This window comes from Benincasa hispida, chromosome 1, assembly GCF_027475165.1.
Source record: "Benincasa hispida cultivar pf3 chromosome 1, pf3_genome.v1.1, whole genome shotgun sequence".
Classification (NCBI taxonomy): domain Eukaryota; kingdom Viridiplantae; phylum Streptophyta; class Magnoliopsida; order Cucurbitales; family Cucurbitaceae; genus Benincasa; species Benincasa hispida.
The window spans coordinates 2,082,233-2,106,881 of record NC_143478.1 but is presented as its reverse complement, the minus strand read 5'-3'; the positions used below and the strand labels follow the sequence as shown (position 1 = coordinate 2,106,881).

The window sequence follows — 24,649 nt, the reverse complement described above, 5'->3', positions numbered from 1 at the left end:
CCTTGGACAAACATGACTGTGACACTCGGCAACAGCGCCACGGCGTTAGGCTTCTGTGTTACACCGTAAAGCGAGTGTTGCGATGCCCCAACCCTATGCTCCAAACAGAATGCAATAGAGACCGTTGACTGTCTACAAGTCATGTGTCACATCATCAGTTTGACCGTTGACTTTGTCACGACATCATTGCATAAAGATTTTGTTTTAGCCATAACTTCTTTGTTAGAGCTCCGATTTGAGTTACTCGAATTGCATTTGAATCGTTGTTTTACTTCAAAACACTCCAACCGTCAGTGAATAAGAGTAAGTTATCAAAACATTAGTTAATTAATTAATTAAAATTAATTAATTTGAGATTAAGAGCCAAAAGTCACTTTTCCTCCTAGTTTAGGTTATTCATAGGTTTGGTAAGCCAAATGTTTAAAAAATATGTATAGAAATGAAATAAGAAAGCTGCAATTCTAACGACATTTTACACAACTTGCACGTCTGCAAAAAAAAAATTGCTATTCCAATTAAATTGTCTATGCTCTTTCACAACATTTCAATCCATCCAAATCCCTATGCCTCTTAAGATATTCAAGAAAATCAACCACGCATTTTGTCTCTAATCATCAATAAACAGTGACTTTACCTCCTTTACTCTCGTAGGCGACACTTCATTTTCCTTTCTCAGATTCCATTGCACTATCTTTATCTTTTCAAAAACTTTGTATAGATCCCTGACCCAAAGAAAACCCTAACCAAATCAGAGATTTTTTGTCATTGATCACCATAGATTGTGGGAGAAATTGATCTCCAACAATCTTGACCATCATCTGAATCAAATAGCATTTGGAAGGAACACTAATTAGTTGCTCTGTGCCCAAAAAAAAATCCAGGCAGGAGCAATTTGATGTGAATCGAGTCAGAGATTGGAAGAGACCACGTCCACCGCCGACCAACGCGACTTCGTCGGCGCAAAAGTGTGAACAGTGAAGAGAACCTAAGGAAGAGAAATAATGGGGAAGAGAGGGAAATTGGTGACATGGAATGGAGAAGAAATCCATCTAGGCAAATTTAAATATAAAATTAATCAATGTTGGCCACATCATTTAATATATTACACATCACCAAAATTTTATCAATACCAAGTGTCATATCATCATTCAAGGACCATTTAAACTGTTTTTCGAATTTCAGGGACTAAAAGTATCCCTTTTGAAACCTTAAGGACCATATAGACACCACCCTCAAACTTTATGTACCAAAAATGTATTTTACCCTACAATTTAATTACAATGAATTTTTTTTCCGTTCAATAATGGGGATGTTTTCATATATAACAAAATGGCAAACTTATTTACAAATACAACAAAATGGTAAAAAGTTTTCTCATATGAAAACATGTTATTTTACTATATTTGAAATATTTATAGTAGTTTTGCCATTTGAAACAATTTCTCTATTATTAACCTATTGAGTTATGCAAAGACTAGGAAAGTCTCGAATTTATTAGAAACTTGTTTAATATCTATATTCATAAAACTCATAGTATCAAATATGTCACAAGAGCATAAACAACAATAACTCTGTCTTTGTTAGAGCTCAATTCTCATACCCTCTACCTAAAAAGAAAAATTTTTGGACGATTAAGTGGGTGAGCAAAAATACCTAAATATTTTCCTTTAGTTTATATATATATACACACACACACACAAATAAGGGCTAATTGCAAAAGGTCCTTCTACTAATAAGGTAATAAAAATGCCAAATTACCTTTTACTGATATCATGGTTGAGTGAAGTTACTGAAGGATCTCTAATTACAGAGGACCTTTGAGCAGAAGTGGATCGTCCAAATTCCATTGTGAATGAACTCATAAATTTAGAATCATACAGAATAGACTATGCACAAAACTTAAATTACAGCATGCTTCTGAAATAAAAACAAAGGATAAGAGATTATACCTTTGAAGAACCATTCTTCAAGTAAATCCCCTGATCAAATTTGTTCACGAATGCAGCGAACAACTCGAAAACCCTTGAACAGCAACAAGCAACAATCGGACACTACCACTAGATTACCTTGATATTCTCGATGTAAGAATCCAAGAGTGGTGGGCTCTAACTTATTTTGGTTAGAGGGAAGGTTTAGAGTGGAGGAGGAAAACGATCGTATAAACAACAACACAGTCGTGTAGACGATGAAGTCTATTGCATAGACAATGCACTCGATTGTGTAGTCTCTCGAGTGTTCGTATAGTAAGACTTTCTTACTTGATTGCTAATCACGCCCATCGTTTTAGATTTTGAAATAAAATTTCATTTTATCTCAAATTTTTCATAAAACTAAATAATTACCCACTAAGGGTGGTTATTGAGAAAAATAATTTAATTATCAAATAATTAATAAATATAATAACTAACTTATCATATTATATTTATAACTTATAGTTTTAATATTGCATCATATAAAATATATAAACCATAGTTCTTTTTCTTTATTTTATAACATTTAATATAAATCATATTTATATTAAATTTAATGACTATGAATCTTATTCATATAAAATATATTTGAATCATGTTCAAATATTAGTTCCTCAAATCAAACAAATACATTATATCAATTATATCATACATAACTGAATTAATTTAATTATATCATATATAACCAAATTCACTCTTATTAATTTGAACATTTCAAATTAATCCCAAAAAATGATTCTCAATTTAAATCCATTGAACTACCAAGGGGACCTTATGAACCTGTAGCTTGAAGCTTTACTTTAATCACATTATCCACCATTCGTTAATTGTCGGGCAAAAGTGCCGAAAGACTGACAGATGCACTCTTTGCACTACAAATATATTTATGTGTCCATTGGATATAACCAATCAACAATATGATGACCTTTCATAAACCGCTCGTAAGTACAAATAGGCCAAATTACCGTTTTCCCCCTATAGTTACATCTAACTCCTTAAGTACCACTGATCCCTCTAATGAACAATAAATCATATTCCCACTATGACTAAACCCCCTTCGGGCCAAGAGAGGGTGTGGCGCCACATTATTCAAGACTCAGATTTAGCCTTTAAGTGAGCAATTTATCTATTTACCCTTGTTTCGGGGAATGAGTGAATTCCATCTTGTATAGCTGAGTTCCCAATTTTCCAATCAGACAAATCCCCAAAATGGTAGGCTTGTTGAGTCGGCGATCTGGCATTTCTCACCCATGAAAATCAAAGGACCGCCCTCATAGGCAGAAGTTCACAAGTCACTTAGAATTAAGGTCATGTTACCTATGGTCATCCTAGTGAAATGAAAGTTTCAATGTAAAACCCGAACCTTAATTACTTCAAGTAAGAGTAAGTAATGTGATGTCTTCTAATGAGCTAAATGAAGCCATGTCTTAGGAAGGGTAGAAGATGTAAGCAAGAAGAAATAGGCTCTTAGGTAGCTAAGTGTAAAAGTAGGACAAAACTCGGCTAGGCTAAGGAAGGTCATGCTTGATGATGGAATGCATAATAAGCATATGAATGAGACCATGCCATCTAATGAGGTATGATGCTGAAGTAATATTGTGAGTGAAGTTAGCAAAAGGAAATTTGCTAAATCCTAGTCCTTCATCACCAATAGTGGGCTAGGTGGCACAAGGAGAGTTCATGCTGGATTTTAGGCGGTAATAAAAGCAAGAAGGTCGAGTTCATTAGATCAGTTTCGACAAACTACTTAGGCTATTTGTGTAATTCTAGTGGCATTCGAAAGCTCTGTGTGTCTATTTTTTGTGGTTGGGCTACTAGAAGGAAAACTCACCGAAATAAGGCCGAAGGGGCAAAATAAAGACGAAGGGTTCATTTCTCATGTGAATCTAGGCCACCAGTGAAGAATTGAAGCTCCAGGACGAATTACAAAGCATTTTGAGCTAAAAATTTGAGAAAATATTGTAACTCAATTATAAACAATCTTGTAGAATGAAACTTTTTAAGATGAGGCCTGGAAATCGAGTTATATAATTTTGAAGTTTGAACTGAAAATTATTGAACAAGCAGGCAGATGCTTGAATTGGGGCCAATGATGAAATTTTGAATATCCAGATTAAACGACGAGGAATTTTGAGCTAAAATTTTAAGGTAATGTTGCTAACTCAATTTTAAACATATTTGTAGAAGAAAGTTTCTTCAAAAGAGGGCTGAATTTTGAGTTATGAAAGTTTGAAATTGTAATAGAAAAGCTGTGAATAAGCAGACAACTGCTTGGGAAGAACAAGCAAATAGCTCATATGGAGAAAGAGGATCTCGCTAATTTTGTGCTAAGGATCTCGCTAATGAAGGAAATCTCGCTAATTTTGTGATGAGGATCTTGCTCTAGAAGGGAATCTTGCTAAAAATTGGGTTGAATCTCGCTGGTAAGGTTAGTATCGCTAGGATGACAGTTTGCCAGGAAAAGCTTGATCTCGCTCATGAGGATCTCGCTGATCTCGCTCATGAGAATTTCGCTGATCTAACTCATGAGAAGGATCTCGCTAGTAAAGCTATCTTTGTTGATAAAAGTTCATTTAGTAAATGAACTATTTGAGGTATTTTGCTAAGAATTCTGAGTAGTCTAACCGGGAATTATGTCCTTTTAGGCCAAGAAGAACGAGGAGAGGCGTATAACCCGTTAAGAGGCCAACGAACTGTGAGTGACAATGTGATGACTTACCATTTTAATGATTTAGAAACTATGATTTCTTGAAGATATTTCCCATGCTAAGTGTTTAAACGGATTGCCAAGCAACATATTTGTGAAACTGTTTCTTAGGTTAAATAAAGCATGTTTTCCATGAAATTGACATGATTTAGATATGTTATCTTGTCCAAATATTATCAGTATGTTTAAGTAACTCCATTTTTATGATGAACCAGTATGATGGATGAACTAGTACGATGATTTGAGCACTAAACCTTAGTGTTCAACTAAATGTTATGATAGATACTGAAGGACAATGAGAATGTATCCTTCCAACTAAATGTTTATGACTAGTTATATGACGAACACTGAAGGACAATGAGAATGTATCTTTTCAACTAAATGTTTATGACTAGTTATATGACGGATACTGAAGAACAATGAGAAAGTATCTTTTCAACTAAATGTTTATGACTAATTATATGACGGATACTGAAGGACAATGAGAAGGTATCCTAAGGATACTGAAGGACAATGAGAAGGTATCATAGTCAAGTACCTAAGGTATGACGGTACTCAATTATAACCACATGCACGTAGGTAATACGACGTCGAGGGATTGAGCAAAAGGGTTCTCCCCGACCAAGGTTGACATTGAGGGTTAGATCTAATAGTTCACTCTCAACTAAGGATAAAGGCAGTCATATTTCTCTCCTAGGCTAGAAGGATAGTTTGGAATTGCTAATGCTTATGAATGTTTATCAACGTATGATGTTACTAATGTATGAGTTTTCCAAGTATGTTTTCCATATCTAACGCATGCTAATAGTTTTTACAAGCTAATTCAACATGATTTAAGTCAACTTATTTTACAAGTATGAAACATGCGTTAGGGTTAAAGCTAAGGTTGAATGAAACTTGATGTACTATGTTTTAAATACCTAAGATTGTCAAAGTACATGCATTGGTATTCCTAAACATAATGGAAAGGGATACTAAAGGTAGGGAAGGTATCCTAAAGAGTTTTTATGCTATATTCGAGAACTTGATAGTTTAAGTGAGCCGGATACTGGAGGTAAGAAAGGTATTTGAATAAATGTACCTAAGGTGTTGACGGTATATAGAAAACTCTATGTGCCGTAGGTAGTTCCGAATGAGAAGCCGAAGTATGGGTCTCCTAGGCTATATACCATCAAAGGGAGGCCGAAGTATGGGTCTCTTGGCCGGTAACAGACGTTGGGAGCTAGAGCGATGTATGCTCGTTCTCAACTAAGGAATAATGATGTTTAATGGTGGTTTAAAGGTTTTATTTACACGTTTGCTTGGTATACTTTAGTTTTAGTATTATGGTTTCAAGCTTCCAGTTTTGAGCATGAGATTTATATTTTTGTTAAGTCACTCACTGGGCTTCTAGCTCACGTTTTTAAATGTTTTCTTTCAGGTAGCGGTTAGTTCCCAAAAGACTATTCTGCTACTGCTCTACCACTCAAAGAAACAGGTTGAAGGAAGCGTAATTAAAGACCTATGTTAGTTAGTACACATGTGTCTGTCTAGTGACTAGTATACTAGATGAGGCTCACTAAGTTGTAATATTCATGTATGAACAATGTTGCAAAACCCTGTAATGTAAATGTGTTAAGTTCCGAGTTAATATGTTGGTATATTGAAGATATGTATGTATTCAGGGTTTGAGTAAAGGTTAACAGGATAGTTAGGTGGTAAGTGACAGCAAAAGAGTTGGTAACTGTTGCAGTCACCATTCTATCCAGGTTTAGAGGGTAATTTGGGGTGGGATGTGACACTCAATTATGAACGGTGTTATATAACAAAACTAAACATTTCGTGGTCCGATCTTATATAAACTCCTTTATATAGAATATCTCCGCTCACATGTCTAATACATGAATGATCAGGATTAGATTATTTATAGTACTTTACAACATTTGTAATATCTACAAAGTGGGCCATACTTGTAGTGTCACTAGGATAAGGTACTCAGGCTTATCCATAAACTACAGAGTCCAGACCATTTAGGATATCACTTAAAGCACGATCCACTTGTATCTCCACATACATGTTTAAGTTACAATGATAACCATGGATCTTAGTTTATTGATTTGTGGTTAATGCAATTAAAATATCAAATATTTCATAGACAATGTGAATAAAATATCATATATTATAAATCACAGAATGTTTATTCATACAATTATTTACAAACTACAGGATCCTATGAGATTTAAGGCATTAACCCCAACAGTTACGGATATGCCCTTAATTTATTTATTCCCCTTTCCTTATTCTTCTCTAGTGTGACCTTCAACATTTTTTTTCTTTTTTTTCCCCCCTATTTTCTTCCTCTTCTTCTCCTTGGACCTTCAACCTTCTTTCCCATTTTTCCTCTTTCCTTATTCTTCTATAGCGTGACTTTCAACTTTTTATTCTTTTTCTCTTTTCCTTCTTATTGGTGGCGTTGAAAAACCAACTTGCAAGGCATCAACCATTCTTCTCTCTACCAATGATGCTTGCGACTTCTTATCCAACCAACTTCAGCAAAACCAGAGTTGATAGAATGGAAGAAAGCGAGAGAGTGAAAGCGAGATAGATAGATAGTGAGACCAAGAGAGATACAAAGAAACTACTAAAATTATTAAGCTAAGCTACACATAAAATCCATTATGAACAATTACCAAATACAAAGAGAAACATCGAATAAAATAGAAAGATCACCAAGTAGCAATAATAAACTTACATAAAAACCATGGACTTTGGATCCACGGTGTTAAATGACGGAGATATAGAGAGAGAGTGAAAGATAAATAGAGAGGGTGAGAGCGAGAGATAGAGAGAGAGTGTGAGATCAGGAGAGAGAGTGAGAGTGAGAGTGAGAGTGAGAGATATAGAGAGAGCTAGACACTTTTTCGCATGCACACCAGTATATTATAATAAAATTGGGTCATTCGACATTTTTTTTAAAAAAAATTGGGTCATTTGACTTTTTTTACCCAATTTTTGGGTCATCTGTACAAAAACTCCTGTAAAAATTGAGCCCTTAAACTTTTACAAATATTAAAATTAGACCTTCAAACGTACGATAATTATAGAAATTAAACCCACACCTGATAGGTTTTGAACCCTCAAACTTACACAAATGTTGTAATTCATACAATTATATAAGTTTGTAGATTCAATTTGTCCTAATTTTAAGTTTGCAGGTTCAATTTGACCCAATTTTAATATTTAAGTAAGGTCTCAATTATTAAAATTAAAAATTTAAAGGTGTAATTGCAACTATTATTATATTTTAAGGAAAGTATTTATAATTTGCCCACAAATAACTAAATCCCTTCAACGTTCAATTTTGATTGGCCGAAGAACAGGTTTGACGTACAAGCCACAATACGCTACAATACAGCAGATCACAGCTCTGTGTTGTCGTGTTCGTCTTCCATTCTCGCTGTGTTTGCTTGCTAGAGCGTCGCGAGTCGACCACAATCCTCACAAGCTTCTCTCTCACAGCTGATTCTCATCCTACTATCAGCGAGCTGAATTTCCTTATCCTTCTCAACAATTTCGAACAACAGTAGCTCGATTTCGTCAATTCTGAAACTCTAGGGTGATTTTGGAGCATCATCAAATGCATCTTCAAGCTCAAACTCTCACGAATCAGTTCCCGCCTTCTGTCGTTCCTCTAAAATCAACCTCGAAATCTCGATTCGCTCATTCAAGTGCATGCCGGTTCCATAGAGTTTCGTATCGGGCTTTGAAATGTTCTGTTACGACGATTTCCGAGTCGGCCCCAACGAAGTTGCGGAATGTGAAGCCGTTTCCAGCCGAGGTTTCGAGGACGATCATGGAGCTGTCTTCTGTTGGAACGCTTTCTTCTTTGAGCCAAGAGGGATGGCCTCTCGGCGTTGGCGTTCGATTCGCTGTTGACCAAGATGGTACGCCTCTTTTGAGTTTGAATGAATCTTTGCCGGAGTCTATCGACAGGAGGTCCAGCCTCCATGTTCAGGTTATTCATTTTTTTGGGTTACTAATGATAACGTAGAATTTTGTTTGGATCGATACAACATATGTCAAGGCTCCAAGTGGGATTTTGAGGAAATGAAAAATGAAATCTCTGAATCGATATAAGTTCATTACTATTTGTTTCCCGTTTGAATTCATGATGTGAAAGTTGTTCAGAGATATGAATAAATGTGCACTATCTGTTCTTATCAGTCTAGTACTGAACATTGAAATCTTGTCTACGAATGAGGTAAAACCGCGCATGTTTACCATTTTTTCTTTGGAGCAGTTGGAACAGTGTGGATTGCGGACTCCTCAGTGTACAATTCAAGGAAGTATTGGCAAACCAGACAATAAAATGATTTTAAAGGTACAATTTTCTGCGGTTCCCAGATTCTAGGATACACGTTCCTTTTAGCATTTTTGAACCTTACATGACAAGGAGAGGAGTATCAACCAATCACTGTTGAGCTAGGCTTACTTTGGCTATTTCTTGTAGCATTTTTGAGATACTCAAATCTTACTACCTGGTTGAGTCTGGCTGAGTTGTGGCTTAGCCGCTTAACTAGCCTCAACTGTTGTCATTTGTTCACAAATTACTGTGGTGGAATTATTTCGTACATCAAGCCACAAGAATGCTTTAAGCTATCTATCCTCGTATACAATTATGTATTTAACAGCAATTTATATGCTTGTGGTGGGAATGAAACTATTTCTAATGTTAAGTCTATTTTGCTCTGAAGAATTTTTTATACATAACTTGGTTCAATACTCAAAGAGAAAGCCACAAATTTGATGCCTTTCTAGATCAGAGTTTATGTATCAAAAACATTTTACAAGATAATCAAAATTTCAAAGATGACGATGTGTTGATTGAAAACCTTCTCCGAAGGTCTAAAAAATGTCGAGATGCCTTCTAAACGGTAGATTTCTGAAGAAATCTTCTTCAGCGTTGTTGACTTGTCTACAGAGGGGCTGAAAGTGGTAGTTGTTTCCCTGGGTGCAAGCTTGAACTTCTCCCGATTTCGTACCTTTGGAATGCCCTCGGTGGAAGGTCAAAGAAACTAGAATTGTGGAATCCAACAACAGGAAGTCATTTTGTAGAAGTTGGATGTATTGTAGGAAGAACTTTTGTCTGTCAAAAGGAGGTTGTTTTTACTGAAGTTACCTTTAAAAAAAGAAAGAAGGTCGCTTAACCGAAATTACCTATAAAAGGAAGAGGTTGTTCAACTCAATGTCAAGGTATTTTCTCTATTTTATCAATTTAGTTTTTGTCCTTTTTTGGAAGGGGAGTAAGGAAAGGTTGGTCATTTAGTAAGTCAAAACACTGTTTTGAGAAGCCTCTAGAAGACAGGATTTGAGATAAGAGAAACAATAGCTACTTAATACATGGCTTTGGAGATATCCAAGAGTTAGCAACGTATCGAGGAATATAAAGTGGTGATAAAGGGAATTGCCTCAATTATGTTCGAAAACTCCCCCTTAAACAAGGTGAACACCTGCAACAGTTGTTAGAATAGAGAGTTGCGTCGAGGAGAAACCACTGCCTTGAAAGCAATTACGGCACAACCTCGGTACTAATCGCTATGCCGGTTGCTCCCCAAGGTTAATGCAGTCTCCAAATTCAGACGTGCACTCGTCGGAAAATGGACTAGAATCGATGAGAAGAATGCTCAGAATAGAAGAAGAATTTAGAAGAAAATCGAGTTGTTATGTCTCCTCTCTCAGGTTTGATCTGTATTAAATAGCAGTGGAGAGGAGGACACGAACGGTCTGAAACGAGCGGTCACAAAATGAACGGTCCGTAAACGGTAAAAAAAATCAACACTAAAAAAATATCAATAAAAAGATTTAATCAAAATTTTTATTAAAAAGTAATTAAAATGATAAGTAATAAAAATTTAGTTCTTTTTCATGCAAGTGCGGTTACTCGAACCCGAACCCGCCCGTTCGACCAAACGGACGGCAGCGACAGCAGTACGCGCATGTGGTGAAAGGGTTATACTTCCACTACCAACACACTTTGGATTCTCATCTAGAATGCTTTGGTATTTATACCCTTTAAGCAATTCTAAATCTATCCACGTGGGACAAAACTTCCCACTCCCCTTAACTTTTCCTATGGGCCTAAGCCCAAAAGTCATTTCCAACAACAGTAATAAGCATAACCCTGGTTAACGAATTGATAACAACTCCAAAAAAGCTAAAGAGATTTGGTTTGAAAGATTTGATCAAAGATCAAGAAGAAAGGAGAACTTGTTCCTAATTTCAAGATTTTGAACTATCCACAATGTAATTGATCGGGCTAGATTGAAAGTTTAACACAAGAATACAAAGAAAGCATAGAGTTTGAGGGGGTGTTTGGGGTAAAGGGTGGAACAGTGAGGAGTAAGGAGTTATGAAGTCTAAGGAGTTGTGAACTCCTGGGGACCACAGTGTAATGAGTTGATAAGATATAAAATTGATGTTTTTTATTTTAGTAGTGAGACCCACCAACTCTTGGGGCCAAACAAGAAGTAGAGTTCACAACTCGTATTTCCCAACTTCTTGGGCCAACACACCTTGAGAGATTCAACTCTATGAAAAATCATTCAAAATCCATTTCTTTTCCCTAATTACAATGGTGCATAAGTATTTATACTAATTGAAAAGACACTATGAAAGGACACGACCTTTCACCTATAATGTCTAAATTCATCTAAGACCTCTTCAACTACCCTCATAAATGTAAATACATACATGTAATGTTAAATATGTGGATGAATATGCTTCAACTCTATTTGGAAGCTTAGCTTGGAAATAATCCATTTAATGCTTCAGCCAATCATTACCAATTATTTTCCATATCAAGCGGTCACCAGCATTTATGGTAAGGAAGAAGTGGTGGCTCACAAAAGCAAGGAAATGCGTTTTTGTTTTTGTTTTTCTTTAAAGCCTTTGGTAGAACATTACAAAATTACTTGGTCATATATTGACTTCTCAATAATAGAGTTGATGAAAGGACTTCCACTTGGGATCACATCTTGAAAACCGCTTGCCATCTCGTGCTCTCCTCGGTGTTTTGAAGTGCTTGGCTCAACCTGAAACTATTTGTGCTTGGGACCAGTGGGAAGATAGTACCAAATGTTGAAGAGTTCTAGCAAGAAGGTAGAGGAGTAAAAAGAGGGGGGGAGGTTTGGTTCAAATTCTGCATTATTTACGGCTTAGTTTGGAGGACAAAAGTAGTTGGGGATTACATCCTTTAGGCACATTCATTAACAATCGCTGGGAGCCAACTGTATGGCCTTTTTCTACCTAGTGCACAGATTAATCTGAGTCATTTTGGAAACATAATGATCAAAGAAGCTAACAATTTCTGTTTTGGACCATTAAGTCGTGTAGTAAATATTGGAGATGGATTGCAACATAATGCCCTTAGGTGGTTCTGAATTGAAGCCATTATGGGTTATGTATGGAAGATGGGGAGGATCAGCGAACTTCTTTATCGTTCCTCTGGCTTCTTAAAGTTACCAATACACCCAAAATGTCATGATTTCCTCCTTCCTTCTCATTCTGGAACTATGAGATAATGCAAGTGTTTTTGAAACTCTGTTATCTTCTCATTAATGTATCCGTAATTTAGTAGCTTTTGGATTTTTATTCAAGCTACTGTTTAATAACTTTTGAACAACTTATGCATTGATTATGGCTTTGGCAACAGTATGTCGTTGTTCAATACTATCCTCGTAGGATTGGATCAACTCTTTATTAAATGTTAAATGCCACATTTTCAGCGGCTTCATACTACATGGAGAAAAAGATTTGGAGAAGACATTAACGAAGATCTTCTGTATATTGTTACAGTGGAGAGGGTATTTCAGATTGATGACTTTGGGGAGGTACAGGCATCATTTTCTGCACTTATTTCGTTTATGCAGTGTTTAATCACTAATCAGAGACCAGTTTCAATGCACTAAAATGTAGAAATGTGCGTTTGAATATTAATGTAATATTTCATATGATTTCAGGTTGGTGTTTGGGTAAACTCTTCAGATTATAAAACTGCAAGCCCAGATCCTCTTCGAAATTGTGCAGAAAAGCTAGTGGATGAGATAAACACAAACAACGCGGAAGATGTTATTCGCTTTTGCAACATATATGCTGATTTGAACTTACAGGTTAGCATTCAACCTCATTTTTCTGTACAGTCTTCAGCATCTTAATTGATTCTTGGCTTACTAGGAGTTTGGGTTCAACTTTTAGTTTATTTCTTCTCTAGCCAACCAAGAAAACACTGAGCCACCTTGCTCTTTTCTTTTTATTTTTCTGCATTTTTTTAAAATATAAACATCCGAAATATTGTCATGCTACAAGGCTAGATTCTCTAGCTGGAAACCACCACTCATAGAACCGAAGTCAATTGGTTCCACCCCTCCCCCTCTAATAGAGTTGACCCCTTTCGATCAAACTGCAGCACAGAAAACTCTGATTTCCATAATTTTGCATTTCACGACACAAGCTCTATATGTTTATCTACTGTGGGATAAATCTGTCGCCCCATGTAAGCTAATAACTTGTTATACAATATGAATACAATCAGAACGTTGAAAAAAAACCAATGTACCTTATAAGTCGACTCACTAAGTTTTGTCGAATATTTTCCATTATGAGCAATCTCAGGGACCAAGTCTCTCTTGGGTGAATGTTGAAATGATGGAATATATGTTTAATCTACTGTGGGATAGAAGTTGGATTTGAACGTTCCTTCATTTTTGAGTTGCAAAATGATTTTTAGGATGTGTTAAAAACTTAAAATGATACATGTATTGAGACTCCATTTGTGGACTTGTTTTTTTCTACGCTTTTATATATTCTTTTATTTTATTTTCAGTGAGTGAGTTGTCTCTTATTAAAAAGAAATACATTCATTGAGATATCATCTAAAGTATCTCAAACATCATATAGCATGAGGATTTAATTTAATTTTTGTTTGTTATCATTAGTTTTTTATAAGAAGCAGAGCAAGAAACTTCTTACAAAAACACCTTCCAATCCAAGTTAATGAGGGAAGTGGACATTACAAAAAGGAGTTCTGATGGCTCCAATTAGAGGCCATGGACTGTTTAAGATCACATTTATAAACAAAAGAATTAGAGTTTCTCTCTCTCCAAATCAGCCACAAAAATAACTTTAGCCATGTTAGACGACACCTCCTTTGCAACCATCATGGATTGGCCTGGTAGTAAATAGGGAAATATCACCTTGATAAAGGATTGATAAAGGGCTAATAGGTCATGAGTTCAATTCATGGTGGCCACTTACCTAGGATTTAATGTCCTACGAGTTTCTTTGACACTTGAATGTTGTAGGGTCAGGCAGGTTGTCCCGTGAGATTAGTTGAGGTATGCGTAAACTGGCCTGAACTCACTGATATATCTATATCTATATATATAAGGCAAAAAAAAGAAAAGACAAAGAAAGGCCACAACACCTTTGCCTTTCCTTTTAAACCCCAATTGTTTAATGCTTCCACCAACCAATCTAAAAATGAACCCTGGCTTACTCCAGCTCAAACCGAATCTATTTCCAAGAAATCCCAAACTTTGCAGCTGAAATTACAATGGAGGAGTACAGTACATGTAACAAAGACTCTTCACTGCCTTTTCTCAAAACATACATATCTCTCCAATTGTTTAATGCTTCCACCAACCAATCTAAAAATGAACCCTGGCTTACTCCAGCTCAAACCGAACCTATTTCCAAGAAATCCCAAACTTTGCAGCTGAAATTACAATGGAGGAGAAGATGTAACAAAGACTCTTCACTGCCTTTGCTCAAAACATACATATTTGGGGAGATCTTGTATCATAAACTATCATGAGATCTACAATGAAAAATATTTCATGCATTGCTTTGTTTAGTAATACATGTAGATTTAGCATGTCCAAAATAGCTTCAGCTAGATTATGCGTTTCTTCATACTGAAACACATAAGAACACTTGGATTCTTTGGGTAGATGGCTCTTATAGTTACAGGCCAGTCAATTCTCTTTCCCTCACCAGCTGTAGAATTCTCACTGTTCTCCGTTTTCCTTGACAGTTTACAGAAGCAAAACTGATATGGGTAGATCGGTTAGGCTTCGACGTGCGCGTATTCTCTCCTCAAAATGGGACATTTGAAATCCGAATTCCGTTTCCGAGGGAAGTTACAGATGAGAAAGGTGCAAAGTCAACATTTAACGGCATGTCTCAACAAGCGTGGGAGGTTGAAAGAAATTTCCAGGCTCCAGATTTTGAGAGGGTGAAGCAATTCAAGATGATAAAACCATTGCAGAGTGTAGAGTAGCTACGATGTGCTTTTCTTTTCTTGCTCTCTTTAAAACTTTTACCATTTATGAAAGAGCTCGAGTGTTGCTTAAGGTGTGAAAATGAGAAGTTTCGTTATGACCAAACCCAGGGTAGAACAGCTTGTTTTTTTATATTCTCACATATTCTTAGTTAAAGTTGACCCAAGCAGTATATTTGAGATTTAAAAATCCGCTCTAAGCATAAAGGTTTGAAATGTGATTTTAAATAGTCTCCGCACTTGACAATTAGTTGATGTTGTGGTTAAAAAGCATGTATGACATTTTTTAGGTAAGTGGAGAAAAAAATTGTCAATTTTATATTTTAAACCACGTCATCAAAGTTCATTGGTGTTTTATTGAGGCATTATTAAAACTTCAAAAACCAATAAACTTAAATCTCATTGACCCTTTCCCTCTTAGATACATTGCACATCCATGTAGATGACTATGGTAATATGAACATAGTGTAACACACGTGGGAAGAATATCAATCAACTTCTAATACTAGGCTTCGAATCTATGACTAAAGGGTTGGATTACATTTTAGTCCACTCTCTAAGCCAACAAACTATAAAAACATTCGATAAAATTTTTGGCCATTTGTGACATTGAATTAGTTATTATAATAAGTTATAATAGTCTGTGTTAATAGCATTGTAACAAAAAGAAAAATAGATGATGAGTAAGAAATAGTTTACATAAATTTATAGATTTATAGAGTGAGCTATAATAACCATTTGACATCAACTATTATTATTGTTATTGTTATTATGAAAAACAGTTCATTCAACTAAAGTAGAAACAAAAACATCAACCACCTCAAAAATAGTTGAGTTGAGAAGAACCAGAGAAGAACATAGCCCATCATCTTTTCTAGGTAGGGGTGTTTATGGGTTGGGTTGGGTTGAGTTGGAAGACTTTTTAGATTCAACTTCGATTGTAAATTTTTTCAACCTAAATAACCCTTATTAAAAAATGAACCCAACTCAACTCAACCATGAAATACTTGGGTTGGGTTGGGTTGGTTTGGGTTAATTGGGTCATGTATTTAAAATTTTGTTCTAAAAATAAGCAAATGTAAATATATAAAAATTTAATTTAATTATTTTTATATATTGAATTAAGATTAACAACTCAATTTCAATTTATCTAGTGAAGATTTTCTTTCTATAATGCAAAAAAAACTACTTTTAAGAGTTGTTGAAAAATACAATATTAAAAAAATATTGGAATTAAATAAAATTAAAATAAATATATATAAATAATTATGTTATAAGTAATAAGAAATATATATTTTAAAGTTAATAATAAATTCAGATTTGTTCGGGTTGGTTTGAGTTATACTAGGTAAAACATGAGTTGATAATCCAACCCAAATTGTACGGGTTAGATTGGGTTGATCGATATTTTGAATACCCCTAATCTATAGGGGAAGAAGAGAAATTACAAAATAGAACACAAAATTTTCAAACTAAACCGACTGACCTTATTCCATTCTTTTAAAAAGTATTTAACTTTTAAAAAGTATTTTATTAATCGAATAAATAAATAATCTATTGGGTCAAGCCAAACAATTCGGAAATATCTCCCTCACAATTAACAACACTTGGGAGAATCGACTAATCAGATTCCATCGGCTTAGGATTAAGCACCAACTCGATTGACCTTATTCTACTCTTTTAAACAATATTTATTCATCAAGATTCTCAACTAGAAATAATTGTATTCAATAATATTTTTTTTAGATAATAAAATTTACCAAACACAGTTTACAAAATTTAAATTTATATCACAAGTTTTTCACCAAAACCAAGCAAGAAATTTATTTCTGTTTTCTTTTTAAAACACGAGTTTAAATTACCAATGGTCCAACATGGCATATCGCCATCAAATAACTATAAGTAAAGATGAGGAAATTTGAATCCTTTTAAGTTAAAAAAAAAAAAAATCTAAGTAATGTTTTTAGTGTATGTTTGAGACTGGTTTAAAATCATCGAATTCATTCATTTAATTACTCAAAATTAACTTAATATTAAATTTTACATATTTAAATACAATTTTCATGTCGTCGAAATTAGTTTGAAAGGATTAAAAATATGTTATATAGTAATTTTAAAAATGATAAAAGTAATTTTGATAAATATTAGCTACCCTTATATTTCATGTATCCCTCCTTTATTGCATAATAATAAAATAAAATAAATTTTTATTTATTTAAATAAATATTTGTCATATGATAAATTTTAATTAAGGGATAAGGAAGTAGCCAACACCTAAACATGTTTCATATAAAATTAGAAATAACATTATTAAAAAAAATAAATTATAAAATTGATTGCTATAGATCGAATTTAATTTTTATAATTTAATAAAACTTATCTATAATTTAATAAAATTTTCATAAATAATTTCGTCAAATCAAATGGAACTAAATTCTTATCATAAAGCAAAACTATTCCCATTATAAACCTAAGTTTTGCGATTTAACAAAAATGAAAAAAAAAAAATTGGTGAAAAAATTAATCACAGAGAGGAGAAAAATCCGGGGTTCAAAGAAGCCACTCCACTTGTCCTCCTCGTTCCTTCCACTCAATCGCGCGCCCTATCTCATCGCCGTCGCCGAAATAGGTACGTTTTCCTTCGACATTCTTCATCGATAGCGCGCTGTTGGCTCTCGCTTCATCGGACTTCCACCAGATCTAGGGTTTACTCATTGGCTCCTGGGAAATTAAGGGATTACTCTCTCTGCTGTTCTTTAATTTTCCTGGAAACTACAAGGATTCGTTTTCGTTTTTATGTTTTATGTTTGCGCTAACAATTACAAGGAAAATATTGGCGAAACTTAGTCTTCTCTGCAAACGAGCGGGAAATTTCTTGTTCGGATTGGGTATTTGAACGTCTGAGATTTTATAGACTTATTGATCTGTTTGGGTAAAGTTTGGTGTGTTGTTATTGGAATTCTTCCCGCTATCCAAGGTATTAGAGTTCCGTGGCGCGAATTTTGATGTTGTGGAAGCCTTGGTGGGTTGATTTGATTTAGTTTTATTTATTTTTTTTCTTTTTGGGGGGAAATTAAGGGTTTGATATTTACGCAAACATAATAATCGAGGAGACTTAGGTTTGATGGCTGATCGTAACTTGGTTGTTGCGAAACCAATCTGGATGAAGCAGGCTGAAGAGGCGAAACTGAAGAGCGAGGCTGAGAAAGATGCAGCGGCTAAAGCTGCTTTCGAAGCTACTTTTAAAGGCGTAGATAAGATTCCTGCAAAAGAAGCAGCATCCTCAGATAGTGATTTTGAAGATACTGAGGACTTGGAACACAAGCCGATTGGCCCTGTTGACCCTGCTAGATGCACAGCAGCTGGAGCAGGCATAGCTGGTGGCACAGCGTGTGTGCCAGCTTCGTTTACTGTGGTAACTAAGGATGTCGATGGGAGGAAAGTTCCCCATGGTGGTGCACAGATTAAAGTAAAGGTGTCACCTGGCGTAGGTGTTGGTGGAACCGAGCAAGATGGCATTGTGAAGGATATGAATGATGGTACATATACGATAACTTATGTGGTGCCAAAAAGAGGAAATTACATGGTTAATATTGAGTGCAACGGAAGACCAATCATGGGTAGTCCGTTCCCAGTGTTCTTTAGTGCAGGTACTCGATGATTATGTAATATTCATGGTCTTATTTTATAGATTTAGTTTTTAGAGGTTTTGAAGTTTGATTAATCTATTAAGTGCATAGAATATCCTAAGTCCTGAATGTTTCATGCGATATTGAGAATTAATTAGGATATTTTGATGATATGTAATTATTATATGATTATGCTTCATGTATTTGAATGAATGAGTTGGAGAAGAAAGATAATGCATGTGAATTCAAAATGGAGGGAAAAAAAGGAAAGTTACTCACTCTGTTAGTTGGAATAGGCCGACTGGATGAACCAGGTGGCTAGTGTGGCAGTGCTCTTTCAATGTGACTTGTATTTTTGTACTTGAGATGTTTGGACATAAAAATGAAATAAAGATGGCGAGGGAGAAGAGGAAATGAAAAATTGGTATGAATATTTATTAGACATTGATAACTTAATTCCTTGGCTATCTTTAATTGCTTTGATCTTCCTCATATCTTATCGAATCATCTGTCTGATTCAGTCTGCAATGCAATGTTATCTATGACTGAGCTATCTGTTGTCACCAACCAGGAACAAGCTCTGGTGGACTCCTGGGATTAGCTCCTGCATCCTCATTTCCAAATTTGGTGAATCAAAATATGCCCAACATGCCTAATTACTCAGGGTCTGTTTCGGGGGCGTTTCCTGGGCTGATGGGAATGATTCCAGGCATTGTAGCTGGTGCTTCTGGTGGTGCTATCTTGCCTGGAATTGGAGCATCTCTTGGAGAAGTATGTCGAGAATACCTTAATGGTCAATGTGCGAAAACAGATTGTAAGTTAAATCATCCACCTCACAATTTGCTTATGACTGCAATAGCTGCAACAACCAGCATGGGAACTATCAGTCAAGTGCCTATGGCCCCTTCTGCTGCTGCTATGGCAGCTGCTCAGGCTATTGTTGCTGCCCAAGCGCTTCAAGCCCATGCTGCTCAAGTGCAAGCTCAACAAGCTCAGTCTGCCAAAGACTCTTCTGGTATTCTTAGTTTTTGGGATAATTTAATTTTTACTCTTTGGTTATTTGTGCCTGTGCTTCTCTTTTGAAATGTACCTTACGGTGTTTTGAGGTGCATTTGTTTGTGTTTTGGCTCTCTTATGTTCTGTCGTTTAACTTTTAGACTGCATAAATTATATATTTTATTTTTTAATGAGCTTCTGGTTATTTATCGATGTTTCTCTGGCAAGGTTCATCTGACAAATCTGGAAAGGCTGCTGATGCACTGAAGAGAACATTGCAAGTTAGCAATCTAAGCCCACTTCTCACCGTGGAACAGCTGAAGCAACTTTTTAGTTTTTGTGGAACTGTTGTTGAATGTACCATTACTGATTCAAAGCATTTTGCTTACATCGAATACTCAAAGCCCGAAGAAGCTACTGCTGCTTTGGCATTGAACAATATGGATGTTGGAGGTCGACCTTTAAATGTAGAGATGGCAAAGTCGCTTCCACAGAAACCAGCTGCGGTGAACCCTTCACTTGCTTCATCTTCTCTGCCCATGATGATGCAGCAAGCTGTAGCCATGCAACAAATGCAATTCCAACAGGCTTTGTTGATGCAACAAACTATGACAGCTCAGCAGGCTGCTAATCGTGCAGCAACTATGAAGTCTGCAACAGAGTTGGCAGCAGCTAGAGCAGCGGAAATAAGCAAAAAACTTAAAGTTGATGGAATTGGGAATGAAGAAACTGAGACAAAAGAAAAATCAAGGTATGCTATAGTGAGATCATCAATCCTGCACCCTCTGCTATACATAATATATCCCTGCCTTGAGTTATAAAATAAAATAGGACAAAGGACCTCAGGGTTCTTGAGTAAATTCAAGAGACTTGAATTTGCAAGCAATGAGCATTGATGGCTTGGATAAATTCAAATTATTCAATCCTTTATTCAATAATATCAACCACATTATTCTGTTGAAATATACCACAACTGCATTTTATCATCCCCTTTCTCCACATGTATGATTTGGCAGGAAGGAAATTGCTCATGAACTTGTATGCCTTTCACTTGTGTCGTATGTCATGTGTATAAAGTCCAGGGTCTATCCTCTTCGAGTTGAGTTCATTCCATCTTAATAAGTATAATTTTGATTTTCCCCCTTCTCTTTGCAGGTCACCTTCCTTGTCCAGGGAGAGGTCAAAATCCAAATCAAAATCACCTATTAAGTACCGAAGTAGGCGGAGATCTCCAACTTATTCACCTCCGTATCGGCACTCAAGAGATCATAGATCTAGATCACCATTGAGATCTCGCCATTATTCTAGGTATGAAGATGATAGGAGGGCTTATAGAGAAGGGAGAGATGCTAGTGAAAGATCTAGAAGGCGTGATCTAGATAGATCAAGAAGTCATCGTTCACCCATCTCAAGGAAAAATAGAAGTAGAAGCATAAGTCCTCGCAGAAGAAAATCATACCGAGCAGGTTCTGATTCTCCCAGTCACCAGCGTGAACGTTCACCACAAAGAGGTAGGAAATCAGATCATTCTGATTTAAGATCACCTAGTCGCCATCATGGGAAAAGCAGATCATCCCCAAGAAAGGATGATGGTGACAAACTAAAACATAGAAGACGGTCAAGGTCTAAATCTCTTGAGACTAAGCATCATTCTGATGAAAAAATTAATGAAACGCGACATGGAAAGTCAAAGAATCGGGATAGAAGGCGGTTGAGATCTGCCTCGCTGGAAAACAAGCATAGTAAAAGAAGATCATCGCCTAGAAGCATGGACAAGAACATTTCTAAACATAGAAGGCGGTCTAGATCAAATTCTAGGGAAAAGGTTGATGATACCACATCAAAATATCATGGTAGAAGGCGATCACGGTCAAGTTCTTCAGAAAGTAAACATCTCCCTGATGGTAAGGTGGATAGCTCTAGAGATGAAAAACTGAAACATCGTAGCAGAAGAAGATCCAGGTCAAAATCTGTAGATGGTAAGCATCACAGGAGGGAGAAATCAGATAGAAGCAGAGACAAAAAGTTGAGGCATCATGATAGAAGGTCATCCAGATCTATATCTCCTGAGGCTGGACGGCAAAAAGTGACTAGGTTGTCACCTACCAGTTCTGATGAAAATAAATCAAAACGTAGGAGATCACTCTCTCCTGAAGATAAGCCTCGTGTTGATGTTACTGATATAGATAATGGATATATAGCTGAAAATTCAAAGCATCATGGGAGACAGAGGTCTAGGTCAATTTCAGGAGAAAATGGAGAAAGTAATTTATCTCCAAGTACGAAGGAAAATGAATTTAAACATGGAGAGAAATCAATACTAGAACCTGTAGGAGGTAAGTACAATTAAATGATTTAAGATATCAAAATATTGATGAACAATTAAAGAGTCGTGAATCATATAAACATTGATGGATATGGATTGATCTTTTCAGGCCATGAATCTAGTCTCTCAAAGGATGACATACCAGGAGAAGATCAGGGTAGAGAAGGTTTAAATTCCCAATATTCTAATGTCGAGGAACCAAGCAAAATCGAAGTGGCTGGTGTTGAGCAAGTTGATTTAGCTGGTAAGATCAGCAAATGCGTTTCTTTTGGGTTTCCCATTTTCAATTGCAATGAATATTTATACAAATAGGTTCATGGGTGTTAACGCAGGAAGTTAGAGACTAGAGTTTAATGGAGGTTGTAGTTTTTCAAGTTCTCATTGGATAATGCTGACAGTAGATGCTCGATGTCACCTTAATACAGATGCAATTTCTGGTGATTGACCTTCAGGAGATGGAGTTACATTTAAAATTTGACATGGAAATGCTTTACTGTAACTCATGAATCACATGAATAGAAGATTGTTGCGGACTTGAATACCTTGATAACCTAGGTCAAATTTCACGCTCAGCAATTTCAGGCTGGCTTGTTGGCGTATTCGGGGGCATACTTCATTTGAGAAAGGGCTACTTGATTGAAGATTTGTTTCCATTTCTTTGGGTGCTCAGAAAATTCTGATTTTTAGTTTTCATCCATGTCTTTTGTCTTTGGTTATCTTTTGCAGGTTGGCAGGCTATAGTCTAGACTCTTTCAGTTGATGTTGGTCTGCTTTAAGCGTTTGAAGTATTGCTGTTCTTTTGTCTACGAGACAAGACACCCAGTATCTGTAGCGAGCTTCTTTTACTACTTGATGTATGTTTAACTATGACCTTCTTTTACATGGTGAATTTTCGATAGAATTGTCTATTTGAACAAGGATATTGTTAACTTAGGAATTGAAGTATGTTGGTATTTCCTTTTTTATTTTTGTTTATTTTTTATTTTTATTTTTGGGTGCTGAGAGGACAACCATGGTTGGGGCTAAAGAGTCGATCTCATTATGAGTTTCAAGTTTATATTTCTTAGGGTTTCTCCTATGCACAATCAAAATACCTCTTGTTTTAGGTTAGAATTTTTAGTGCTCACACTAGAAGTTCTTTTGATGTGGCCGATGCATGGGTTTCATTTTAATATCCATTTGAATGGGCGTTGGACCTGTTCTATCCAATATACATGCAGGTTATTCGGGGTGATTGTCATTGGAGGTTTGTCGGGGTTGATTTTCTCTTGTTTACACGAAGGTATGCTTTTGCGGTGGGAAGTTATTAACAGCAACCTTCCATTTAAGTCCTGGATCATTTGCACGATGATTTGTATATTTTGGAACATCTTATACATTTTTTTACGCAGTACAATTTGCTCTGGTGCTGTTGTCTTCTTCCCTCATATCTCTTCTGTCTTCTTTTTTCCTTTTTTTTTCTCCTTTCCTCTTTTCCTCCAATTTCCCAAATTTTATTTCGTTAGGCCAAGCTATCATTAAAGGTCGGTTGAAACCAGATGTTGCTGAGATAAATTGCATCAAAATTTCCTCCTTCTGGGTATGATCAGAATGGCTGACTCACTTGGAAGCAATTTTTAATCGCGGTGAATTGCATATATATATATATATGGCAGGTAATGTTGTATGCAACTGCTTGGTTGAAGATATTTATAGGGAAATGCATGTTGGATGAGACTCGATGCATGGCTACAGGTTTTCTTTTCTTTTAATTATAGACTTTTTTGTAGCACATAATGTCTTTGAATTTTCTGTTTCCTATAAATAATAATAATTAGCCTTTGAGTTTTAAAAAATACCACCATGATTGATGAAATTGATTGTGAATTGTTTGTGGGAGAATATTGGACTAAGCTTCACGTAATTTATCTGATTGTTGGGTGTAGTGTAGTGGTAGATATTGGTTGGGTAAAAACTTAATTGTTTAGTCTTTTTCTCTGGTGTTTGTTCTTTTCTCCCCGCCCACTCCCCATCTTCTCGTCTTTCCTTTTCAAATAATTTCTTGGTAGGATAACCTGGAAAACGACGGTATGAGAGCTGCAGTCTTTGATTTCAAACTCGGGTTGCGACTTGGATGAGGTGGATGTCAATGTCTTAGTTTGTGCTCGGTCTATTGTTTCTGAAGGAATTGAGCACCGAGCTATAACGTTGAACCTGACAGGTTGAGTCTTCATCATGTTTATGCTATAACCTGGTTAGGATAGGTTAGAACTTTTTGCATCAACTTTGATGAATAGTTGGGATTTAAGAAGTTCAGATTTTTTTTTCCTTGTCCTGGATTGCTCCAATTTGAGATTTAAAAACTAGTTTTTAAATTTTGCATTTAATTTCTTATAAATGTCTAGCTACAGGATGCTTCTGTTGCCAATATTTGTGTCATAACGACCCATAGTAATCTAACAGACAAATTAATGTGCTTCTCTTTCATCTCTGTTAAAAATTACTACTTGTTTTGGTATGTTTTTAAATTAGTGTTATTTGAAATAGTTTTTTCAGTTTTTGGCATAATCCTTGGTTGGGTTGTGGAGTTATTGCTACGGCTTTTCTCTTCTTTATTTCGTCTTACTGCATCTGCAGTTTGAGATTTGATTCTTTGATGGAAGCTTAATGATTTGGAAATAGTTGGATGGATTGCTTTTATCTCATCTCCTTACATCCATTTTTGAA

General features: G+C 35.8%; 2 protein-coding genes across 7 annotated transcripts; both read left to right on the top strand.

The window, feature by feature from the left end:
- Positions 1 to 8,016: 8,016 nt before the first annotated feature.
- On the top strand, positions 8,017 to 15,182 carry PGR7 (proton gradient regulation 7). Its single transcript, XM_039019039.2, has 5 exons — positions 8,017 to 8,671; positions 8,957 to 9,037; positions 12,441 to 12,545; positions 12,675 to 12,824; positions 14,747 to 15,182. Exons 1-5 carry the CDS (start codon positions 8,294 to 8,296, stop codon positions 14,990 to 14,992), a joined length of 960 nt encoding a protein of 319 aa, XP_038874967.2. The 5' UTR covers positions 8,017 to 8,293; the 3' UTR covers positions 14,993 to 15,182.
- Positions 15,183 to 17,453: 2,271 nt separating this feature from the next.
- LOC120088158 (RNA recognition motif (RRM)-containing protein) lies at positions 17,454 to 24,304 on the top strand. 6 transcript variants are annotated; one of them, XR_016532214.1, is made up of 10 exons: positions 17,465 to 17,621; positions 18,165 to 18,642; positions 19,193 to 19,636; positions 19,846 to 20,368; positions 20,773 to 21,953; positions 22,053 to 22,187; positions 22,276 to 22,797; positions 23,164 to 23,225; positions 23,449 to 23,598; positions 23,992 to 24,304. XR_016532214.1 is itself a non-coding variant. In XM_090317914.1 (7 exons), exons 2-7 carry the CDS (start codon positions 18,522 to 18,524, stop codon positions 22,281 to 22,283), a joined length of 2,412 nt encoding a protein of 803 aa, XP_090174040.1. In that variant the 5' UTR covers positions 17,465 to 17,621; positions 18,165 to 18,521; the 3' UTR covers positions 22,284 to 22,908. The 6 variants fall into 6 exon arrangements, 2 of the variants coding, with proteins under 2 accessions (XP_090174037.1, XP_090174040.1); XR_016532210.1 differs by having other exon boundaries at positions 17,454 to 18,642; XR_016532212.1 differs by having other exon boundaries at positions 23,449 to 24,304.
- The last annotated feature ends 345 nt before the right edge of the window (positions 24,305 to 24,649 follow it).